The 23,136-nt window shown below is 43.0% G+C and overlaps 1 protein-coding gene across 3 annotated transcripts in view; it reads right to left on the minus strand.

Annotated features, from left to right (window-relative positions):
• LOC123997534 (zinc finger protein 236-like) overlaps window positions 1-22,667 on the minus strand; it is a 108,669-nt gene extending 86,002 nt beyond the window's left edge. For all 3 annotated transcript variants that reach the window (XM_046301877.1, XM_046301878.1, XM_046301876.1), the window contains exons 1-8: window positions 22,526-22,667; window positions 18,853-18,986; window positions 17,713-17,877; window positions 17,169-17,347; window positions 16,796-16,926; window positions 5,727-5,899; window positions 2,072-2,194; window positions 1,437-1,610 (exon numbers count right to left, since the gene is read on the minus strand). In XM_046301877.1, the coding sequence (XP_046157833.1) occupies window positions 1,437-1,610; window positions 2,072-2,194; window positions 5,727-5,899; window positions 16,796-16,926; window positions 17,169-17,347; window positions 17,713-17,877; window positions 18,853-18,986; window positions 22,526-22,577 (1,131 nt within the window). In that variant the 5' untranslated portion in view covers window positions 22,578-22,667. The remainder of the gene's footprint in view (window positions 1-1,436; window positions 1,611-2,071; window positions 2,195-5,726; window positions 5,900-16,795; window positions 16,927-17,168; window positions 17,348-17,712; window positions 17,878-18,852; window positions 18,987-22,525) is intronic.
• Between the last annotated feature and the right edge of the window lie 469 nt (window positions 22,668-23,136).

Consider the following 23,136-nt stretch of genomic DNA (forward strand, 5'->3'; position numbering starts at 1 on the left):
ATTCCCATTCAAAACCAAGTTGAAAACCAAGATATGCCAGGGTTCACAAAATAAGATTGTCGCTGTGCCACTATTTAAAGATTTCACAGCAAGTGAAACTGACATTTAGTAATGACACAGTAACTTTGATCGCCAATGACATTGTTGTGAATTGCAAAATCATGTTCCTCAATTAATTCAGCGCATTTCAGCAGTAGGCCTAGGCCATCTCGACACAGAGCACACACAGAGTACACCCAGAGCAGGCTATAGTGTTGTCGAATAATACCAACTTTGCAATTGCAGTCAAACAAAAGTAAATTGAGCAAAATTGCTAAACTTGCTAGATAACCTCCTACGAATGACAGAACATCTCCCATTTGGCTAAATCTAGATGATTATGCAGATCGCAGATCAGCTCATGAATAACGGGGAGATGAAGAGAGGAAATTGTTTAAATATCAAGGTATCTTATATATTTTTTATCTATGTTTAAAAGTAAAATATACATATCTACTCCCACCGTTTGTTGATCACACATTCTCTACCGAAGCTCTCATAATGGGCAGCAATATGCGACAGCTCAGAGAAGTGGGTGAACTGTTATAGCTGTATTTTGACATGCATAGGCCAGATGTGCTTTGATAATCCAAAAGAATAAAGATGACAGAATAAAGTCAGGATTTTTCATACGAGACAGGACTGAGGATTTTGGGTTTCAGTGGAATTGGGACGATAGCCTAGGCTCTATATAAGGCTACTACGTAAGACAATAGATAACTAATACACTTGATTTAGGCTACCGTATTTCATGCTAAATGTTTCTGATCAGTGAACGAATAAATGTTTCCACTTGTCCAGCCAGAGATCAATTAACCAAATATACAGACAGACAAACAAACAAAATCACATTGATTGATTATGAGACAAGTCCCAGGCTTTTGGACGGGAGTAAGACAGGCTACTATGCAAGTGAAGAGCAAAATCCACTTGTATAACATGCTAGCAAAATGTTCTGATCAGCTAATATAATGAGCAAACTAGTATAAAGATGATCATTAGCACTCACCTCAATTTAGCTAACATTTCCCCAGCTTAATTGTTACCAAATATCCAAATGGAGATTCAGTGAGAAAGAAAAAAATCCCCCACGCTTGTCTCACAGCAGTGCGATGGCTTGTCCCAATCAAAACAGTGCCCGAAATGATCACCTAGGTGACCACACACCTAAAAGGCTATTTTAGGCTTAGGGGTTAAGTTTAAGGTAAGGGTTACAATTAGGGTTAAGGTAAGGTTTAGGGAAAATAGGACTTTGAATTGGTCCCCAAAAAGTTCTCTCAAGTATAGTAAGACAGCTGTGTACGTACATGTATGCGTGAGTGATTGCTTTCGTGTGTCTGTGCGTGTACGCTTTTGCGCATGTGTATCTACGTGTATTCCTGTGTTATAGTTCCCACCTGTAGGATGTCCTGGTTGATGGCTGTCTCCAAGGTGATTGTCTGTTCTTGGGTCTGTGACTGGGTCCCCTCCCCTGTCACCTGCTCTGACAGCTCTAGGAGCTGCTGGATCACGTCAGTCACCACCTCGCTGCCCTCTGACCCCGCCACTCCCTGACCCGACTCCTCTACCTCCTACGGGACAGCGAGGGAGGGTGTGAAGTTGGAGAGAATGAGAGGAGAAAAGGGAATACTGAGAATGGCAGAGGTGAGCTGATCTGAGCAGCGTAGAGCATTTTCTATCTTGTTTTGTTTTTTGCAGTGTATCAGAGATGAGCGACTTTTTATGGAAGCCTAGTTCACCTAATTAATAGTGTATCTGAACACCTGATTTTCAAGGTTCCATTTACTTACAAAAACACGATGCCATATTATGAAAATGAGAGGCTTTTTTATATTGAGACCCACTCTGAAATAATCACATAAAAATATACATGTAGTCGTAGAGCTACAGGGAAGTTCCAGTGTGGGTTTGTGTGTCTGATCCCTCAGCATCAAGCTAGCTGCAGCGTGAGGCAGCAAACTGAATGCAGAGGTCAGAAACCGAATCAGGAGAAACTTCTAGAAGTTCACATCATCTGCATGCACTCACTCACCTGTGTGTTGGCTGATTCCTCGATGAGCAAGATGTGCATCTTGCTGATGTGAGCGTTGAGACTGCCCAGCTTTTTGAACACACAGCTACAGTCCATGCACGGGAACAGTGGTACTCCCGTAAGCTGAAGAGACACATATACAGGAAACAAAGTCAGTACACATACAACTGTGATTATCAATTAATATTAATGTGCTGTTAAAGGCCTAAATGCTTTCATTGGATATGATGCCATTGGGAATTAGCTGAAGTCTGCATTCTTAGTACATTTTTTATATTAAAAATAAATTATTTTGCATTAGGTAAAAACAATACAAAATTACCTAATACCATGTCATTATAATTTAATACCAACTACGATATACAGTACACTGAGTGTACAAAACATTTGGTACACCTTCCTAATATTGAGTTGCTCCTCCCACTTTTGCCCTCAGAACAGCCTCAATTCATTGGGGCATAGGTGTCGAAAGCATTTCACAGGGATGCTGGCCTATGTTGACTCCAATGCTTCCCACAGTTGTGTCAAGTTGCCTGTATTTCCTTTGGGTGGGTTCTTGATAGACACAGGAAACTGTGAAAATAACTGCAACGCTGCTGGGTTTGACACTCAAACCAGTGCGCCTGGCACCTTTTTCTTAGATTTTTTATTTATCCGTTACTTTACCAGGTAAGTTGACTGAGAACACGTTCTCATTTGCAGCAACGACCTGGGGAATAGTTACAGGGGAGAGGAGGGGGATGAATGAGCCAATTGTAAACTGGGGATTATTAGGTGACCGTGATGGTTTGAGGGCCAGATTGGGAATTTAGCCAGGACACCAGGGTTAACACCCCTACTCTTACGATAAGTGCCATGGGATCTTTAATGACTTCTGAGAGTCAGGACACCCGTTTAACGTACCATCCGAAAGACGGCACCCTACACAGGGCAGTGTCCCCAATCAATGCTCTGGGGCATTGGGATATTTTTTTTAGGCCAGAGGAAAGAGTGCCTCCTACTGGCCCTCCAACACCACTTCCAGCAGCATCTGGGTCTTCCATCCAGGAACTGACCAGGACCAACCCTGCTTAGCTTCAGAACAAGCCAGCAGTGGTATGGCAGGGTGGTATGCTGCTGGCTCAATTACCTATTACCATAACCCATTGAAAAGGCACTGAAGTCTTTTTTTTTTCTTTAACCTTTATTTAACTAACTAACTTTTAAAAATCCCGATGCCCCAGGGCAGTGAATGGGGATACTGCCCTGTGTAGGGTGCCATCTTTCGGATGGGACTTTAAACGGGTGTCCTGACTCTCTGAGGTCATTAAAGATCCCATGGCACTTATTGTAAGTGTAGGTGTGCCCCGGTGTCCTGGCTAAATTCCCAATCTGGCCCTCAAACCATCATGGTCACCTAATAATCCCCAGTTTACAATTGGCATGTCGTTGCTGTAAATGAGAAGGTGTTCTCAGTCAACTTAACTGGTTAAATAACGGATAAATAAATAAATAATAAATAAACTAGGCAAGTCAGTTAAGAATTTGTTCTTATTTACAATGACGGCCTAGGAACAGTGGGTTAACTGCCTTGTTCAGGGGCAGAACGACAGATTTTTACCCAACGCTCTAACCACTAGGCTACCTGCCACCCATTTTGTGCTGCCCATTCACCCTCTGAATGGCACACATACACAACCAAATGTTACAAGACTTTAAAATCCTTCTTTAACCCGTCACCTCCCCTTCATCTACAATGATTGAAGTGGATTTAACAAGTGACAATAAGGGATCATAGCCTTCACCTGGATTCACCTGGTCAGTCCATGCCATGGAAAGAGCAGGTGTTCCTAACTGTATATATTATACATATTGTATCTTCAGCCAAGAGGGATATTACAAATATTCATCTTCTGATTATTTTAAAGGGCAATCTAATATAAGGCAGCGATTAGGATAGAGAACAATTTCATGCAAAAACTTTGGGGTAATCTAAAAACAGTCCCACTTCCCTGTCCATATTCCAGATGCTTCTGCTTATGAAATGTATTCCCACTCACATTTGACTTTAATATATTCATAAAGTCCGTTCATAAAGCCGAGGTCCTGACTGCAAGAGTATGTGGAGGAACACTCGTGAGAATCACATGCATTATTCAAAAATGTTGAACAGCTGCGGTTTGGGGCTTCAGGGGAGATTCAATCAACTCACTGCATCATTGTCAGTTAGCGTTTTTTGTCCGTCAGTGCTACGGACGCTCTTTAAAATCTCTTCCCCATTTGTAAAAAAAAATAATAATAATTTGACGGGCTCCGTAAAAAATGTTTGGCTGATAAAATCATCACATGTATTTGTTGTGAGGGATGGGGAAAATTGAAAGGCTAGCTGATTAAGTTGGCCACTCAATAAAAAGGACAAAGCTTCACATTTGCATGTCCTCATTTGCACAGATGTAAGTAATGGTGACTAGCCGACACAAATACGATGAAAGTAGCACTCAGGTCCAGAAGGGTGTACATTCAGTCACTCACTCAAAACATCTACCTATAAACACCAACTCCTAGACTGCAATCATCAACCAGAATTAGCCTGAGACTGCTTTCCATTTAAGCTCATTATTTTCCCATGGAACGTCAAATACAGTGGGGCAAAAAAGTATTTAGTCAGCCACCAATTGTGCAAGTTCTCCCACTTAAAAAGATGAGAGGCCTGTAATTTATCATAGGTACACTTCAACTATGACAGACTAAATGAGAAAAAGAAATCCAGAAAATCACATTGTAGGATTTGTAATGAATTTATTTGCAAATTATGGTGGAAAATAAGTATTTGGTCAATAACAAAAGTTTCTCAATACTTTGTTATATACCCTTTGTTGGCAATGACAGAGGTCAAATGTTTTCTGTAAGTCTTCACAATATTAAACCGGTGGAAATCTATCCTTTGGTCTGATGAGTCCAAATTTGAGAGTTTTGGTGAGTAGGTGAACGGATGATTATTTAGAATTCAAGGCACACTTAACCAGCATGGCTACCACAGCATTCTGCAGAGATACACCATCCCATCTGGTTTGCGCTTAGTGGGACTATCACTTGTTTTCAACAGGACAATGGCCGAAAACACATCAAGGCTGTGTAAGGGCTATTTGACCAATGAGAGTAATGGAGTGCTGCATCAGATGACATGCCGTCCACAATCCCCCGACCTCAACCCAATTGAGATGGATTGGGATGAGTTGGACCACAGAGTGAAGGAAAAGCAGCCAACAAGTGCTCAGCATATGTGGGAACTCATTCAAGACTGTTGGAAAAACATTCCTCATGAAGCTGGTTGAGAGAATGCCAAGAGTGGGAAAAGGGTGGCTATTTTGAAGAATATAAAATATAAAATATACTTGGATTTGTTTTACACTTTTTTTTGGTTACTACACGATTCCATATTATTTATTTCATAGTTTTGATGTCTTCACTATTATTCAACAATGTAAAACACTAAAATGAGTAGGTGTCCAAACTTTTGAATGGTACTGTATATACACACACATTACCTGTAGACACTAGCAGACAACTTTGGAGGATCAGACCGGTGAAAGTAACAAGAATTCCATCCAAGCCTACTGATTAAAGACAAGGGCAACATAGATGTGCAAGGTGATGGAGTTAGTTGGTTGTTTACCTCAGAGTGCACTCTCTGGACGTGTGAGTGCAGGTTGCCCTTCTGCGAGAAGGAAGCGGGGCAAAAGATGCAGAGGTGGGGCTTCTCTCCCGTGTGCCTCACCATATGGGTCTGCAGCACCACTTTCTGGTTGAAGGCCTTGCTACAGTGGCTGCACTTGTACGGCCGCTCGCCTGGGTGGGAGAGGAGAGAGGATAGATGGGAGAGAGAACACAACTCAATACACCTGGGTGGTATAGATCAGTGGTTCTCAAATTGTAGGTCGACAGGTGTGGGAGGGGGCTGAATTGTTAAGAAACTCAGTCAGGCGTTCAACTTACTCTTGAAAGTTGTAATAGTAGAATCCACAAGATGCAATTGGGTATTGCATCATCAGTTTTCCTGTTGTCATGTCAGTTATTGCATACTTCAGAGAGCTATTTATTTATTTATAAGAAATTTCAAGATCAATTAGCCCATGTCAGCTAATGTGTTTTTGCCCATAGATTTTGTTGTAATGTTTGAGTCACTTAAATAACACATCAATACACATTAGACATTGCAAAAATTTATAGAATTGCAAGAAAATGTGCTTTTAAACTGAAAAATGTTCTCTGTACCCCATGACAAAATGTGAGAGGGAGAGAGAGGAAGGCAGAGAAAGAACTCGAAAGGGATAATCAATGAGGGGCTGTGCGTTCTCTGGAAAATAAAGCATGACGTGAAAGGTGTGTTCCACAACACTTCCGCGGAGTTGGCATTATTTATAGGGCTCCGAGGTGATTATCTACATGTATACCATGGCTATAAGTTTACTAGCTAGCTAGAGTAGTTGCCTTGGTAACCAAACAAATAGACTTGCTAGCTTAGCTAACTAAACCAATATCCTAGCTTGCTATTATGAAAATCGAATTGAACATTGACAATGATATTTTCAATTGAGCTTTTGCTTTCAAAAGCAGCAAAAAAAACCTAAGAATGAACTTCATTACCATTGAATTATACCGTGCAATTATACTGTGCACTATAGGGAAATAATGCACGCCATTCAAGCCAATCAGAAACAAGTATTCAACAATCCGATGGTATAAAACTCGGTGGTTTGAGCCCTGAATTCTGATAGACCATATACCACAGGTATGGCAAAACATTTAGTTTTACTACTCAAATTACATTAGTAACCAGTTTATAATAGCAACAAGGCTCCTTGTGGGGGGGTTTGTGATATATAGCCAATTTCCCACGGCTAAGGGCTGCACTCCACGTTGCGTCGTGCATAAGAACAGCCCTTAACCGTGGTCATATACTACACCTCCTCTGACCTTATTGCTTAAGTATACCTCGTTGGAAATGGAGAGAGAGGGAGAGAATGGTAAAGAGCTAACACACACTACTCAATACACCTGGGGGGTAGAGATACACCTGAGGGGTACAAAGGGAAAGGAGAGAGAGGACCTGACACACCAGTAAATAGACCCTTTCCCAGCATACAACACATTTTACTGGTGGAAGTTGAAGTGTTAATATAATGCAGTTGATTTGTGAGGACAAACATTATATTAATCAGAAAATTCATAAGAGCCTTAAATATCCAATTATAATCAAAAACGTACTGTGAAATGCACTCATAAGCAACATGTAAATAGAGGCTTTTTTTGCAGGCATTCTATTAGAACTCCCCCTTATTCTGCCACCAACTTGCACACATCGCCCTCGTGTGGCAATGTTTGCAAACACAGAAAAGGTGTCTATATCCCGCAGGAAAACTACTGCTTACATTTACATTTTAGTCCCGAGATGAGGAAGAGGATAATTTAAGATACTGTTTGAAGAGGTAGAGTTTCAGATGTTTTCGGAAGTTGGGCAGGGACTCTGCTGTCCTGGCTTCAGGTGGGAAGCTGGTTCCACCATTGGGGTGCCAGGACAGAGAAGAGCTTGGACTGTGCTGTGTGGGAGCTGCCCTCCCGTAGGGGTGGGAGGGCCAAGAGTCCTGAGGTGGCAGAACAGAGTGCTCGGGTTGGAGTGTAGGGCTTGAGCATAGCCTGAAGGTAGGGAGGGGCAGTTCCTCTTGCTGTTTTGTAGGTAAGCACAATGGTCTTGTAGTGGATGCGAGCTTCGACTGGAAGCCAGTGGAGTGTGTGGAGGAGCGAGGTTACATGAGAGAACTTGGGAAGGTAAAAACCAGGCAGGCTGTAGAATTCTGGATATGTTGCAGAGATTTGATGGCACAAGCGGATGCCAGCCAACAGCGAGTTGAACTAATCCAGAAGGGAGAGGACAGTGCCTGGATTAGGACCTGCGCCGCTTCCTGTGTAAAGAGCAGCTCCATCTTGTCTAAGTTGAGCTTGAGGTGGTGGGCCGACATCCAAGTTGAGATATCTGCCAGGCATGCAGAGATGTCGTCACCTGGGTGTCAGAAATGGTGAAGGGGAAAAGTAGTTGAGTGTCATTCGCATAGCAATGATAGGAGACCATGTGAGGATATGACAGAGCCGAGTGACTTGGTATATAGAGAGAAGAGGAGAGGGCTGGGAGACACCAGTAGAGTACATGGTGCAGCCACAGATCCTCTCCACGTCACCTGGTAAAAGCGGCCTACCAGGTAGGATGCAATCCAAGAGTGTGCAGAACATGAGATGCCCAGCCCTGAGAGGGTGGAGAGGAGGATATGATGGTTCACGGTGTCGAAGGCAGGAGATTGTTCTTAACCTCCTAGACCTGAGGAGAGAGAGTCAGCTTTGGCAGTGAAGAGCCTCCGTGACACAGAGAAGAGCAGTCTTGGTTGAGTGAACCGTTGTGAAGCCTGACTGCTCAGGGAGATCTGAGTTTAGCTAAGCTGAGAAGCCCACAGGGACTAACCTGCCTTGCTTTAGACAATAAGGATGTGGAATCAGAGCAGAGGAGGATACTTAGCTGACGATACCGGCTTTAGTTTCAGATAGCTGACTGGAGCCCGCAGGCTGAGCTTGAAGCCCCATAGTTCCCCTTCAGCACGTCCGCTTAACGTGCTATTTGAGATTCAGAGCACAAGCCAACCATCTCCAGCACAGCATTAGTCATCCATCTAGCCCACAAATTAACATTAAGATGAGGTGGCATGGAGGGGCTCAGTGAGGAAGGATAGCTGAAGCTCTGAATGAACTGAGAGGAGTCTGGGTTGGGAGTCTACGCTTAATGTGCACTTATCTCAGGTGATATTTCCAAAAGGAAAGTTGTAGGTGTATTGGCAAAGAATGGCAACTTCTGAAAATGTTAAGATTATTTCAAATCAAATGTATTGGTCACATACACATGGTTAGCAGATATTTATGAGAGTGTGGCGAAATGCTTGTGGTTCTAGTTGACAGTGCAGTAATATCTGACAAGTAATCTAACAATTCCCCAACAACTACCTAATGCACACAAATCTAAAAGGGAGGAATGGATATGTACACTACCGTTCAAAAGTTTGGGGTCACTTAGAATTTTTTTTGTTTTTGAAAGAAAAGCAATTTTTATGTCCATTAATATAACATCAAATTGATCAGAAATACAGTGTAGACATTGATAATGTTGTAAATGACTATTGTAGCTGGAAACGGCTGATTTATGGAATATCTACATAGGCGTACAGATGCCCATTATCAGCAACCATCACTCCTGTGTTCCAATGACACGTTGTGTTAGCTAATCCAAGTTTATCATTTTAAAATGCTAAATGATCATTAGAAAACCCTTTTGCAATTATGTTAGCACAGCTGAAAACTGTTGTACTGATTAAAGCAGCAATAAAACTGGCCACCTTTAGACTAGTTGAATATCTGGAGCCTCAGCATTTCTGGTTTTGATTAAAGGCTCCAAATGGCCAGAAACAAAGTACTTTCTTCTGAAACTCATCAGTTTATTCTAGTTCTGAGAAATGAAGGCTATTCCATGTGAGAAATTACCAAGAAACTGAAGATTACATTTACATTTAAGTCATTTAGCAGACGCTCTTATCCAGAGCGACTTACAAATTGGTGCATTCACCTTATGACATCCAGTGGAACAGCCACTTTACAATAGTGCATCTAAATATTTTAAGGGGGGAGGGGGGTGAGAAGGATTACTTTATCCTATCCTAGGTATTCCTTAAAGAGGTGGGGTTTCAGGTGTCTCCGGAAGGTGGTGATTGACTCCGCTGTCCTGGCGTCGTGAGGGAGTTTGTTCCACCATTGGGGAGCCAGAGCAGCGAACAGTTTTGACTGGGCTGAGCGGGAACTGTACTTCCTCAGTGGTAGGGAGGCGAGCAGGCCAGAGGTGGATGAACGCAGTGCCCTTATTTGGGTGTAGGGCCTGATCAGAGCCTGGAGGTACTGAGGTGCCGTTCCCCTCACAGCTCCGTAGGCAAGCACCATGGTCTTGTAGCGGATGCGAGCTTCAACTGGAAGCCAGTGGAGAGAGCGGAGGAGCGGGGTGACGTGAGAGAACTTGGGAAGGTTGAACACTAGACGGGCTGCGGCGTTCTGGATGAGTTGTAGGGGTTTAATGGCACAGGCAGGGAGCCCAGCCAACAGCGAGTTGCAGTAATCCAGACGGGAGATGACAAGTGCCTGAATTAGGACCTGCTCCGCTTCCTGTGTGAGGCAGGGTCGTACTCTGCGGATGTTGTAGAGCATGAACCTACAGGAACGGGCCACCGCCTTGATGTTAGTTGAGAACGACAGGGTGTTGTCCAGGATCACGCCAAGGTTCTTAGCGCTCTGGGAGGAGGACACAATGGAGTTGTCAACCGTGATGGCGAGATCATGGAACGGGCAGTCCTTCCCCGGGAGGAAGAGCAGCTCCGTCTTGCCGAAGTTCAGCTTGAGGTGGTAATCCGTCATCCACACTGATATGTCTGCCAGACATGCAGAGATGCGATTCGCCACCTGGTCATCAGAAGGGGAAGATCTCGTACAACTCCCTTCACAGAACAGCCCAAACTGGCTCTAACCAGAATAGAAGGAGTGGGAGGCCCCGGTGCACAACTGAGCAAGAGGACAAGTACATTAGTGTCTAGTTTGAGAAACAGACGCCTTAAGTCCTCAACTGTCAGCTTCATTAAATAGTACCCGCAACACCAGTCTCAACGTCAACAGTAAAGAAATGACTCTGGGATGCTGGCCTTCTAGCCATGCTGGCCTTCTGTACAGACCTCGCCTTCTGGATGGTAGCGGGGTGAACAGACAGTGGCTTGGGAGGTTGTTGTCCTTGATTATCTTTTTGGCCTTCCTGTGATATTAGGTGCTGTAAGTGTCTTGGAGGGCAGGTAGTTTGTTCCCAGTGATGCGTTGTGCAGACCGCACAACCCTCTGGAGAGCCCTGCTGTTGAGGGGGGTGCAGTTGCCGTACCAGGCGGTGATACAGCCCGACAGGATGCTCTCGATTGCGCATCTGTAAAAGTCCGTCAAGGTTTTAGGTGACAAGACAAATTTCTTCAGCCTCCTGAGGTTGAAGAGGCACTGTTGCCCCTTCACCACACTGTCTGTGTGGGTAGACCATTTCAGTTTGTCTGTGATGTGTACGCCGAGAAACTTAAAAAACTTTCCACCTTCAGCACCCTTGTGGAGCCCCAGTGTTGAGGAGCAGCGAAGCAGAAATGTTTCCTACCTTCACCACCTGGGGGCCGCCCATCAGAAAGTCCAGGACACAATTGCACAGCGCAGGGTTGAGACTAAAGGTCGGCCGATCAATTAGGGCCGATTTCAAGTTTTCATAACAATCGGACATCTGTATTTTTGGACACCGATTTGGCCAATTTTATTTTTTTAAATAATAATTTTAACACCTTTATTTAACTAGACAAGTCCATTAAGAACACGTTCTTATTTTCAATGACGGCCTAGGAATGGTGGGTTAACTGCCTTGTTCAGGGGCAGAACGACTGTTGTTGCTCCAACGTGAACCATAAACATTTAAATCATTACACAGAAGTAATATATCTTTAAACCTGCAAATTTAGCTAAAAGAAATGCAGGTTAGCAGGCAATATTAACCAGGTGAAAATGTTTCACTTCTCTTGCGTTCATTGCACGCAGAGTCAGGGTATATGCAACAGTTTGGGCCGCCTGGCTCGTTCAGAACTAATTTGCCAGAATTTTACGTAATTATGACATAACATTAAAGGTTGTACAATGTAACAGCAATATTTAGACTTAGGGATGCCACCTATTAGATGAAATACGGAACGGTTCCGTATTTCACTGAAATAATACATGTTTGGTTTTCGAAATGATAGATTCCGGATTTGACCATATTAATGACCAAAGGCTCGTATTGCTGTGTGTTATTATGTTATAATTAAGTCTATGATTTGATATTTGACAGAGCAGTCTGACTGAGCGGTGGTAGGCAGCAGCAGGCTCGTAAGCATTCATTCAAACAGCACTTTTGTGCGTTTTGCCAGCAGCTCTTCACTGTGCTTCACGCATTGCGGTACTTATGACTTCAATCCTATCAACTCCCGAGATTAGGCTGGTGTAACCGATGTGAAATGGCTAGCTAGTTAGCGGGGTGCGCGCTAATAGCGTTTCAAACGTCACTCGCTCTGAGACTTGGAATGGTTGTTCCCCTTGCTCTGCATGGGTAATGCTGCTTCGAGGGTGGCTGTTGTCGATGTGTTCCTGATTTGAACCCAGGTAGCGGCGAGGAGAGGGACGGAAACTATACTGTTACACTGGCAATACTAAAGTGCCTATAAGAACATCTAATAGTCAAAGGTATATGGAATACAAATGGTATAGAGAGAAATAGTCCTAGAAATACTATAACTACAACCTAAAACCTCCTACCTTGGAATATTGAAGTGTCATGTTGAAAGGAACCACCAGCTTTCACATGTTCTCATGTTCTGAGCAAGGAACTTAAATGTTAGCTTTTTTACATGGCACATATTGGACTTTTACTTTCTTCTCCAACACTTTATTTATGCATGTTTCATTATTTATTCGAGGCTAAATTGACTTTTATTGATGTATTATATTAAGTTAAAATAAGTGTTCATTCAGTATTGTTGTAATTGTCATTATTACAAATAAAAATTAAAAAAATTGGCAGATTAATCGGTATCGGCTTTTTTTGGTCCTCCAATAATTGCTATCGGTATGGGAGTTGAAAAATCATAATCGGTCGACCTCTAGTTGAAACCCAAGGCCTCCAGATTAATGATGAGCTTGGAGGGTACTATGGTGTTAAATGCTGTAGTCAGTAAACAGCATTCTTACATAGGTATTCCTCTCGTCCAGATGGGATAGGGCAGTGTGCAGTGTGATGGCGATTGCATCGTCTGTCGACATGTTGGGGTGGTTTGCAAACTGAAGTGGGTCTAGGGTGGCAGGTAAAGTGGAGGTGATATGATCCTTGACAGGTCTCTCAAAGCACTTCAGGATGACAGAAGTGTGTGCTATGGGATGGTAGTAATTTAGTTCAGTTACCTTCTTGGGTACAGGAACAATGGTGGCCATCTTGAAGCATGTGGGGACAGCAGACTGGGATAGGGAGCATTTGAATATGTCCATAAACACACCAGCCAGCTGGTCTGCAGCCTTGCGAGGGTTAACACGTTTGAATGTCTTACTCACAATGGCCACTGAGAAGGATAGCCCACAGTCCTTGGTAGCGGGCGCGTCAGTGGCGCTGTATTATCCTCAAAGCGGGCAAAGATGGTGTTTGTGTGTCTGTAAGCGAGATGTCGGTGTCTGTAACGTGGCTGGTTTTCTTTTTGTAGACCGTGTTTTCCTGTAGACCCTGCCACATACAATGTGGCAGGGTCTATGTGTCTGAGCCGTTGAATTGCGACTCCACTTTGTCCCTATACTGACATTTTGCTTGTTTGATTGCTTTGCAGAGGGAATAACTACACTGTTTATATATTTCGGCCATATTCCCAGTCCTCTTTCCATGGTTATGTTTTGCGTGAATGCCACCATCCATCCATGGTTTCTGGTTAGGGTAGGTTTTAACCTTTCTAGGGTAGGGGGCAGTATTTTGACATCCGGATGAAAAGCGTGCCCAAATTAAACTGCCTGTTACTCAGGCCCAGAAGCTAGGATATGCATATGCATGGTAGTATTGGATAGAAAACACTAAAGTTTCCAAAACTGTTAAAATAATGTATGTGAGTATAACAGAACCGATATGGCACTCAAAAACATGAGGAAAAGCCACCCAGGAAGTGGCATTCTTTTGAATTGAGTGTTTTTCATTGAAAGCATATCCACCATATACATGGATGGGACCTGGATTGCAGTTCCTATGGCTTCCACTAGATGTCAACAGTCTTTAGACATTGTTTCAGGCTTTTATTCTGAAAAATTAGTAAGAATGACAACATTTTGTGAGTGGTCGCTCGAATGAACAAGAGCTTTTGCGCCAGCGACCGGGAGCACTCACCCCATCCTATTTATTTTGTATTGAGTACGCTATTGTCCGGTTTCGACAAACTTTACCGGTACTATTTGGATCTATTCGTCTGCCTGTTGTGACCGCCATTGAGCCAGTGGATTACTGAACAAAACGCGCCAACAAAACAGAGTTTTTTGGATATAAAGAGGGACTTTATCGAACAAAACAAACATTTATTGTGTAACATGGAGTCTTGTGGGTGCAAATATGAAGATCATCTAAGGTAAGTGATTAATTGTATCGCTATTTCTGACTTTCGTGACTAATCTACATGGCTGGAAAATGTTTGCATGCTTTTGTAAGCGGGGCACTATCCTCAGATAATCACATGGTATACTTTCGCCGTAAAGCCTTTTTTAAATCTGACACAGCGGCTGGATTAACAAGAAGTTAATCTTTAAGCCGATGTATAACACTTGTATATTTTATGAATGTTTATTATGAGTTTCTGTATTTTGAATTTGGCGCTCTGCAATTTCACCGGATGTTGGCCAGGTGGGACGCTAGCATAGTCACAGTGGGTACAACATCTCCAATGCACTTCCTTATAAATACACTCACAGAGTCAGCATATAGATCAATGTTATTCTCAGAGGCTGACCGGAACATTTCCCAGTCCACGTGATCAAAACAACTTTGAAGCGTGGATTCTAATTGGTCAGACCAGCGTTGAATGGTTCTAGTCAGGGGTACATCCTGTTTGAGTTTTTGCCTATAAGACGGTAGGAGCAAGATGGAGTCTTGGTCGGATTTGTCGAAGGAAGGGCGAGGGAGGGCCTTGTATGCATTGCGGAAGTTAGAGTAGCGGTGATCAAGTGTATTGCCTGTGCGAGTGCGGCAATTAATATGCTGATAGAATTTAGGTAGCCTTGGTCCCAAATTTATTTTGTTAAAATCCCCTGCTCCAATAAATGCATGGTCAGAATATATGGATTCCAGTTTACGTCGAGTCCAGTGAAGGTCCTTGAGGGCCGCCGTGGTGTTTGCTTGAGCGGGTATATACACAGCTGTGACGATAACTGACAATAATTCTCCTAACATGCATGAATCCAAGGCTTTTGCGGTTACAGAAATCAACAAATGAGAGCGCCTGGGGGGACACTGGGCCTGGGTTAACCTCTACATCACCAGAGGAACAGAGGAGGAGTAGGATGAGGGTACTGCTAAAGGCTATAAGAACTGGTCATCTAGATCGTTGGGAACAAGGAATAAAAGGAGCAGATTTCTGGGCGTGGTAGGATAGATTCAGGGTATCATGTACAGACGTATGGTAGGGTGCGAGTACAGTGTAGGTAAACCTAGGCATTGAGTGACGATGAGAGAAGTTGCATCTCTGGATGTGCCAATTAAGTTAGGTGCACTCTCCGCATGTGTGGGGGATGGGACAACGGAGCTATCTGAGGCATGTTGAGCGGGACTAGGTGCTCCGAAGTAAAATAAAACAATGAGAGCTACCCTACAGTATACAAGGCATATTGACATGAGAGGCATAAAGCAATCGCAGGTGTTGATTGGGACAACAACGAGTAAGAAAACAATGGGTAAACACCTAAGACAACAACAACGGGTAAATGGTTATGAATGGGCAAAGAGCTACACACAGGGCCTGAGCTCGAGACTGGGGCCGACAGATAAACAAAACGAACTACTGTGTTAATGAACAGTCCAGAAGGCATCAGCTGTGTAGCCGAGTGATCATAGGGACCAATGAGCAGCAATAGATGGAACAGGGAGCCATTCAGTAGTCGTTACTACACTAGGCGAGCGTAGAAAAGCTAGCGGCCAGGGCTAGCAGATGGGTCTTCACCGACATCCACGACGCAGAGGCCGGTTGAGAGCACATTGGCCGAATTACGTCAGCAGACAAGCAATCCAGTCGTAATGGATCGGCGGGCTGCCGTGTCGACAAAGGGCCCAGGCCGAATGGCAAGAGAGGTTGGGTAGTTGGTGTTCTTCGTTTGCTAGCCAAGAGATGGGCCTAGCTCGAGGCTAACTGGTGCTTGCTCCTGGACATGGGCGATAGCCAAAATAGCCACTCGGTAGCAGCTAGCTTGCTGCGGCGATCCGGTGTAATGGTCCAGAGCTTGCGACAAGAATCCGGAGATGTAGTGGGGAAAAAAGCAGTCCGATATGCTCAGGGCTGATATCGCGCTGTGCAGACTGGCAGGTATTATCCGGGCTAAAGCGGCTGGTAATTATATAACTAGTAGCTAATTATCTGGCTAGCTTCTTATGGAGGTTCCAGTTATAAGATCTAAAATAAATATCAGATCCGTACCACATTGGGTGAGGCAGGTTGCAGGAAGGTATATTTAATCAGAAAATGGAAAAAAAGAGATTGAAATGTATACAAAAAATGAAGAAAAAAAAACAGAATATTTACACGAGACAAAAACAAACAAGTCTTTCCCATCTTGGATATATCGATGAGAGGCAAGGATCATGGTAGAGACCCCTGGTGTCCAACAGTGATACACCATACAGACTGAGGCCATTATTTTATTTCATTTAATTCCCTTTCAAAATCAACAAATCCAAATCTTGTATAAAGCAGAACAAGCCTCGGTCGTGTTCATTAGGCATGAAACAGAAGAATACCAATTGAAACAGGGAGGGACTCATTTTAATTTGCTAAATATTTTTTGATGCGTGCCATAATGAACATGACCCAGCTGTCTTTTGCTTACCTGTGTGTATTCGTGTGTGTCGAACAAGCTGGCTGGGCTTTTTAAACGTCTTGCCACAGTGCTGACAGCTGTTGGTGAATCCACTCCGATCAATATTCTTCTTGTAGTTTCTGGAATTCGAACTGAGTGGCCTGACGGAAAAAACAAGTGCAGAGAAACAGAAATCAACCCAATGTGGAAACAGTATTTGGTCAGGTTGTTCTTTTGAAACACAATTTAACTGGTGGTCCTCCAAATGAAAAATAACAAACAGAAAGACACAGGGAGATAAGAGCACTCAATACACTTAGTAATGTGTTGCTGAACAAGCACTTTGGACAACAGTATCAATCAACCCAAGACCCTCTGTGCTACTGTCCCCTCGCTCTCTAACCTCATCTTGACGTGGGTCTTGGTGTGCTCCTTGAGCTGGCCCGCCATCTTGAACTCCTTGCTGCAGGTCTTGCAGGTGTACACCTTGGCCCCAGACAGCTCTTTGCGATGCTCCTCCAGATGCAGCATGAGCTGACTGTGGAGAATGAACTCGTCGCCACACTCTGTACAGATCAGATTCTAGAGGACAAAGGGAAAGAAATGAGAAGATGAGGTCACAGACAAGAGGAGGATGGAGAAGGACCACAATTCAGAAGACACACATGAGTCGATCATACAAACGTCTTTGCGGTTTAGAAAGTTGTCACCTATATAAATGATATGTATTATCATTATTATTATGAGGATGGTTGAGACCTGATGTGAAAACGTCCACAGATGTTTATTGATTAATTTAATTAATAAGATAATTAATAGTAGGCTAATCCACCAGCTACAAATTACATTTTTAGCTTCGATAAAAAACATATTTCCCAGCAGATTCAAGACAATTACATTTTAAAAATATGTTTCAATGGGTTCAATCATATCACTGATTGACAAACCTCCTCCTTCTCATGCAGCATGATATGGGACTTGAGACTGGCCACGCGGGAGAACTTCTTGTGGCACACCGGGCAGGTGGGGTTCAAGGTGGCGTGTGTGGACTTGTGGAGCATGAGGTTGAACTCCACGTTAAACGTCTGAGCACACTGGTCGCACCGGTGAAGCTGGAAGGGAGGAAGAGAGAAAAGGCAGTTCATGAGTGAGTAAGTGAGCGAGTGTGCGCAAGTGAGTGACTGTGTGGGCTGCAGGTAGCCTAGTGGTTAAGAGCGTTGGGCCAGTAACCGAAATCACCAAGCAGAGTGGGTGAAAAATCTTCCCATGTGCCCTTGCAAGGCACTTAACCCTTATTGATCCTGTAAGTCAACCTGGATAGGACAGTCTCCTAATTGACATAAAAGTTTAAAAAACTGTGAATGAGTAACTGAGTCCTACAATAACAGTCAAGCCAGTACATTTTCTCTTATATTATAATTTTCAGGTAAATGTTTGGCTTAAGGTCTTATTTCCTGGGTATATTTCTAATATATTTATTTCTTCAATAACTCTGTGTCAGTTGCATTTGCTTTCTAGTGCCACTACATTTCCCTCATACACTGGGCTATTTGTCTTAAGAGGATGTTCCCTCGGTCTGTCTGACTGTTTGCTCACTGCCCTGCAAAGAGGCTCTCCCACTCTGACAGCTGAATAATGAATAGTAAACACAAACTTAAATCCACTCATACTGTATCTCTGTGGACAAGCTACAACTGTCATCTGAGGCCAACTCATCCGTGTGTCAGGCAGAAACATCAGTAAAAGGACTAGGCCTATATGCTGGTGCTTTTTGGGGTTCTTCACCTTAATCAACAATGGATGTAACTTAGATCTAATGTTTTCACATCCGGCACACCATTCATACATATACAAAATCAATCATGTGAGTGAAGGACATTTCTATCCATATCAAATGAGATCATTAAGGTAGGTCTGTACTAGCCCGGTCCCAGATGGGTTTATGCTTTTGCTTACTCCATCGTCAAGCTAAACATTGGCATGACAATTCTATAAGGAGTTGGCAAAAAGAGACAGGCTGGAAAGACCTAGCCTGGGTGCCAGTGTTGTGTCAGACAGCCTCGTCTGGACCTTTGCACTATGCTTGCCTTGTCGTTGGCCTCATGGTCGCGCTGGTGCCTCTGTAGCTGGCTCTCAGTGGTGAAGCTCTGGGAGCAGACGGTGCACTTGTTGTCCTTGGAATCCCCATGGCTGTTGTCCTGCTTGGCTCCAGATATACCCTCTGTTGGCAAAAAGAGAGGGAGACAAAGACACTCATATTACCATGGTGTTCATAATTAGGTTACTTAAATGGTACCTGCAATTTCCCTAATGTTTTGGTCCACCAGCCTATTTCCCAACAGATTCCAGTAAAATATTAGGTTAAGGATTTGCAGGGTTCTCTCCAGGATTTTTTTTAACAGGGTGGTGCTGCTATGTATGGAAACAGAGAGACCCGGAGGGGGGCAGCTTTTGAACAACTGAAACTGCCATTTCATGTAATCTAGAGAAAATAATGGCCTTATATGATAACACAGTTTAAAAATATATTTACATAGTGGTGCAAGCAGTCCACAAGGTGGCACAGCACCTCTTACAGTCTTTGGGGAAAACCCTGGGTTTGTATGCATTTTTCAGTCTGATTGATGTGTGGAAAGGAGATATTTCAAACTAAACTAATCCAAATAACAAACAGACAAGCAAAGTAATTGCCTAATAATCACATTTATTGTAATTTTCATACCTAAACTAAAAAGATGGTTAAGACAGGATGGTAGGGGCGACAGGTAACCTAGTGGTTAGAGCATTGGACTAGTAACCGACAGGATGCAAGATCGAATCTCAGAGCCGACAAGGTAAAAAATCTGTCATTCTGCCCCGGAACAAGGCAGTTAACCCACTGTTCCTAGGCCGTCATTGAAAATAAGAATGTGTTCTTAACCGACTTGCCTAGTTAAATAAAGGAAAAATAAACAGAGCATCCACCAATATGATTTGGTCAGGTAATGGGCAGGCCTACATAGGGTAACAGATATGGGCCTGTCCCAAATCACTACCAACCCCTTCCCCTTGGTACTAGCCTAATCTTTCAATGTTTGCAAATCTGAAGGGTCTGGATAGGTAGCCTACGCAGTGCAGTGGTGATGCTACCACCACATTGATACGTCAGACTGACCTTACAGATCTGCAAACATTGAAGGATTAAGGCGAGGGGCACAGGCTACAGAGCAAATATGGAGTTCAGTTTCAACAGTACGCACAACGCTCAAAATTATTTATTTAAGTCTATGAAATTAGTGAACACCAGGGGCCACATGAAGTGTCAGGGGCGGAATTTGAATATCAGGGGGACGAGGAGTTCTTTCTGGATTGGGCCTACTTTTAATGACAACTGTTGCATTCAACTTGGTCCTTTCGTATACATATAGGCCTGTATATTTTCTGGAACTACTACATGTGCCCAGCTCATTGATATAAAATTAGAGGTACACAAGTTGTTTTTGAAAGAGGTCACTGTAATTATATCTACAGACATTGCGCATGTTGCATGTAATGATCATATGAGCAGGTCATATGTCATGGTGGTAGTAGGCTACATCACGTGACTCCAAGTTTACTGTGACATTATGGTTTTTCTATCAATATTTGCACATAAAAGGGTTTCCACCACAATTGACCAAAAAATATCCCACCTTGTCTAGCGTATTTTGTTTTGTCAACATTGATTTTGAAACATTTCATGTGTCTGAAGGTATGAACTCTGCCTTCCTGGCGTGCCCGGAGAGCAAATCAAGTGCACTATAGGCCTAACTCTGACCAATCGGATGGCTAAGATTAGTGTCTGCAGTAACATAGCAGGCGTAAAAGTAAGCTACAGAAAAGTTGATACTGTGAGATTTCAAAAATTTTAAAGACATTACTTGAGACTGTCAACTAATACATCACAGAGCTGATGTTTTTGAGTGAGTCCTTGTTTTTACTCTGCACTGTCAACACCTTTTATAAGACATAAAATGTGGGTTCTTCCTTACTTCCAATACAACCAGCACTAAGTTGTAATGAATGACTAGGAAAGTGTATCGATACGCTTGCATTATTATTAGCGGCTTGGGTCTTTATTTTTTATATCATGGAATATTTCACTCTGAGTAACATGAATTTGTGCATGAAGCAGACATAATGCGGTGTGACTCGAGTTTCAGCATCAACTGGAAGACTTGTCACTTTTTGGTCAGTGTCATAGGAGGAAAGGGAGTGTAGGGACGTTGAAAGGCAGACCCTCAGTCTTCTGCCCTCTCTTTCTCTCTACTGAGACTGACCAGATGCAGGCACCATCAGCCCAGTAAATTAAAAAATACAATTATTGAAATGTATGCTCACTCAGCCGTACCTCACAAGTAATACAACAACTGACTATTACTGGTGTGGTCCTATAACTTACCTCAAATGTTGAAATATAAATATATATACTTTTTTTTTTTAAATGGTCCAAACAATGCATTGACAGGGCAATTCAAGCAATGCGGTGACAATATATTGGGCCTATAGGCTAGTGCACGAACCTCATTACTACAGTACTGTTTTTAAAACGTTAATGTTGTATAGGCTTACTTTTAAGTCATGTTCAAACAAATCTGAGCGATAGATCTCACCTTGCATTTTGACACAGAAATGGTTGGTGACCACTGTACTGTAACACTGGTGTGTAATCATCAAACTGTTGAACGAAAACTAGCGTTTCTATTGGACCGATCAGCAAATAGGGATGGACCTACCTGAATCTGACCAATAGAAACGCTAGTTTTCTAGGAGTAATGATTACACACCTGATGGCCTAGCTGGTTGGAGATACTTTTTTTTATTTAACCTTTAACTAGGCAAGTCATTTTTACGCTAACTAGTTACCTTGGACGAGTTAGTAGGCTGTTAAAACTAAACATGACAAAATACCCTAACCTGTACTACAACTAGCTCTTGTCTAACGTTATTACTCTTACGATACTCGCTAACTAACTACCAATTGACTTAATTATGGCATAGGGATATTCTTCGTTTTTTTTTATTACACCTAGCCAAGACAATTTGCAGCTGGAGTACATTGTTTCTCTGTGCTGTTGGCTTGCTAGCTCAGGTGTATCTAGCTAGCAACGCGTTAGCTAACTATAGGATAGCAACAAACTTAGCCACATGCAGAAAACCCATTCTCTTCTGATCACTCGACTTGGACGCTAACTAGCTAAACTAATGTTGGTTAGCTAATTAACGGTTGTATTATAAGTCGCAAATGTGGATATCGCATCGAGCTGCAGCGAACCGAGAGAGACTGGATGGTGAAACACTACTTTCCTGATGGTTTGGCTAGCTGAGTCACATCTAGCTAGCGGTCTTCTCGCATACACAAATTAAAAACAAAGGCTAGCCTGTTAGCCAACTGCCAAGCACCAACATGCTAACACATGAGTCAGAAAACCACTAACTGACGTTACCTAGCCAAATGCCCTATATTTGACGGGACACTACGAGAGCTGTTGCCTCACCGAAGAGTAAATTAGACTGAATCGGGATAAGTAGAGCCACCGAAATGTTATTAATATCATTCCGCCTCAATCACCACTTTACAGCACAAAGCAATGGACACCCGCAATACTATATCCGGGGACTATATACACTATATTCAAGTGAGTTTATCTCAGCTACGCAAAAGCTTGTCCATTCATTATGAACTTGTGTAAACAGCATGGTCGCTGCCTTTTTTATTCGTGACATTTTGGAACTGATTACCTGTTCCGTCGTTGGTTTTATCCCTCAGTTTGCGAGGCCGGCCCCGCGGCATAGTTCCAGGTTTCAGGGCGGGTGTACTGTGAACGATTTGGGTTTCAAAATGGCGACTGCCTCACGACGAGCACCTCGCGGACACAGAAATCAGCGAACACATGAACACTTCAGTGCGGTAGTAGTGCACGTCGAGCTAGACTACTTGTTGTGAGGCTCTGATGCATGGAGGAGGGAGACATCTAGCGGTAATGTATGTGCATTGTCTAAAGGAGGAGCATGAGTGTCATCAAATTCTTTATAAGAATAGGGAATAAAGTCTATTAGATTTTTTTTATGTCCATTGACAGCATACAATTACGACTTTTATAAAGGAGGCACAGTTCCTTTTCAAAATCATGCAAGAAAAAGCAATATTGGGCTACTATAGGATGGGGGAAGGCAACATTGAAGCATTAATACATGGTATTGAGATGTAAACTCAGCAAAAAAAGAAACGTCTTGAGTTTATTTTCAGCGAATGTACATGTGTAAATATTTGTATGGACATAAGATTCAACAACTGAGACATAAACTGAACAAGTTCCACAGACATGTGACTAACAGAAATGGAATAATAA

Source organism: Oncorhynchus gorbuscha, linkage group LG15 (assembly GCF_021184085.1).
Source record: "Oncorhynchus gorbuscha isolate QuinsamMale2020 ecotype Even-year linkage group LG15, OgorEven_v1.0, whole genome shotgun sequence".
Taxonomy (NCBI): Eukaryota; Metazoa; Chordata; class Actinopteri; order Salmoniformes; family Salmonidae; genus Oncorhynchus; species Oncorhynchus gorbuscha.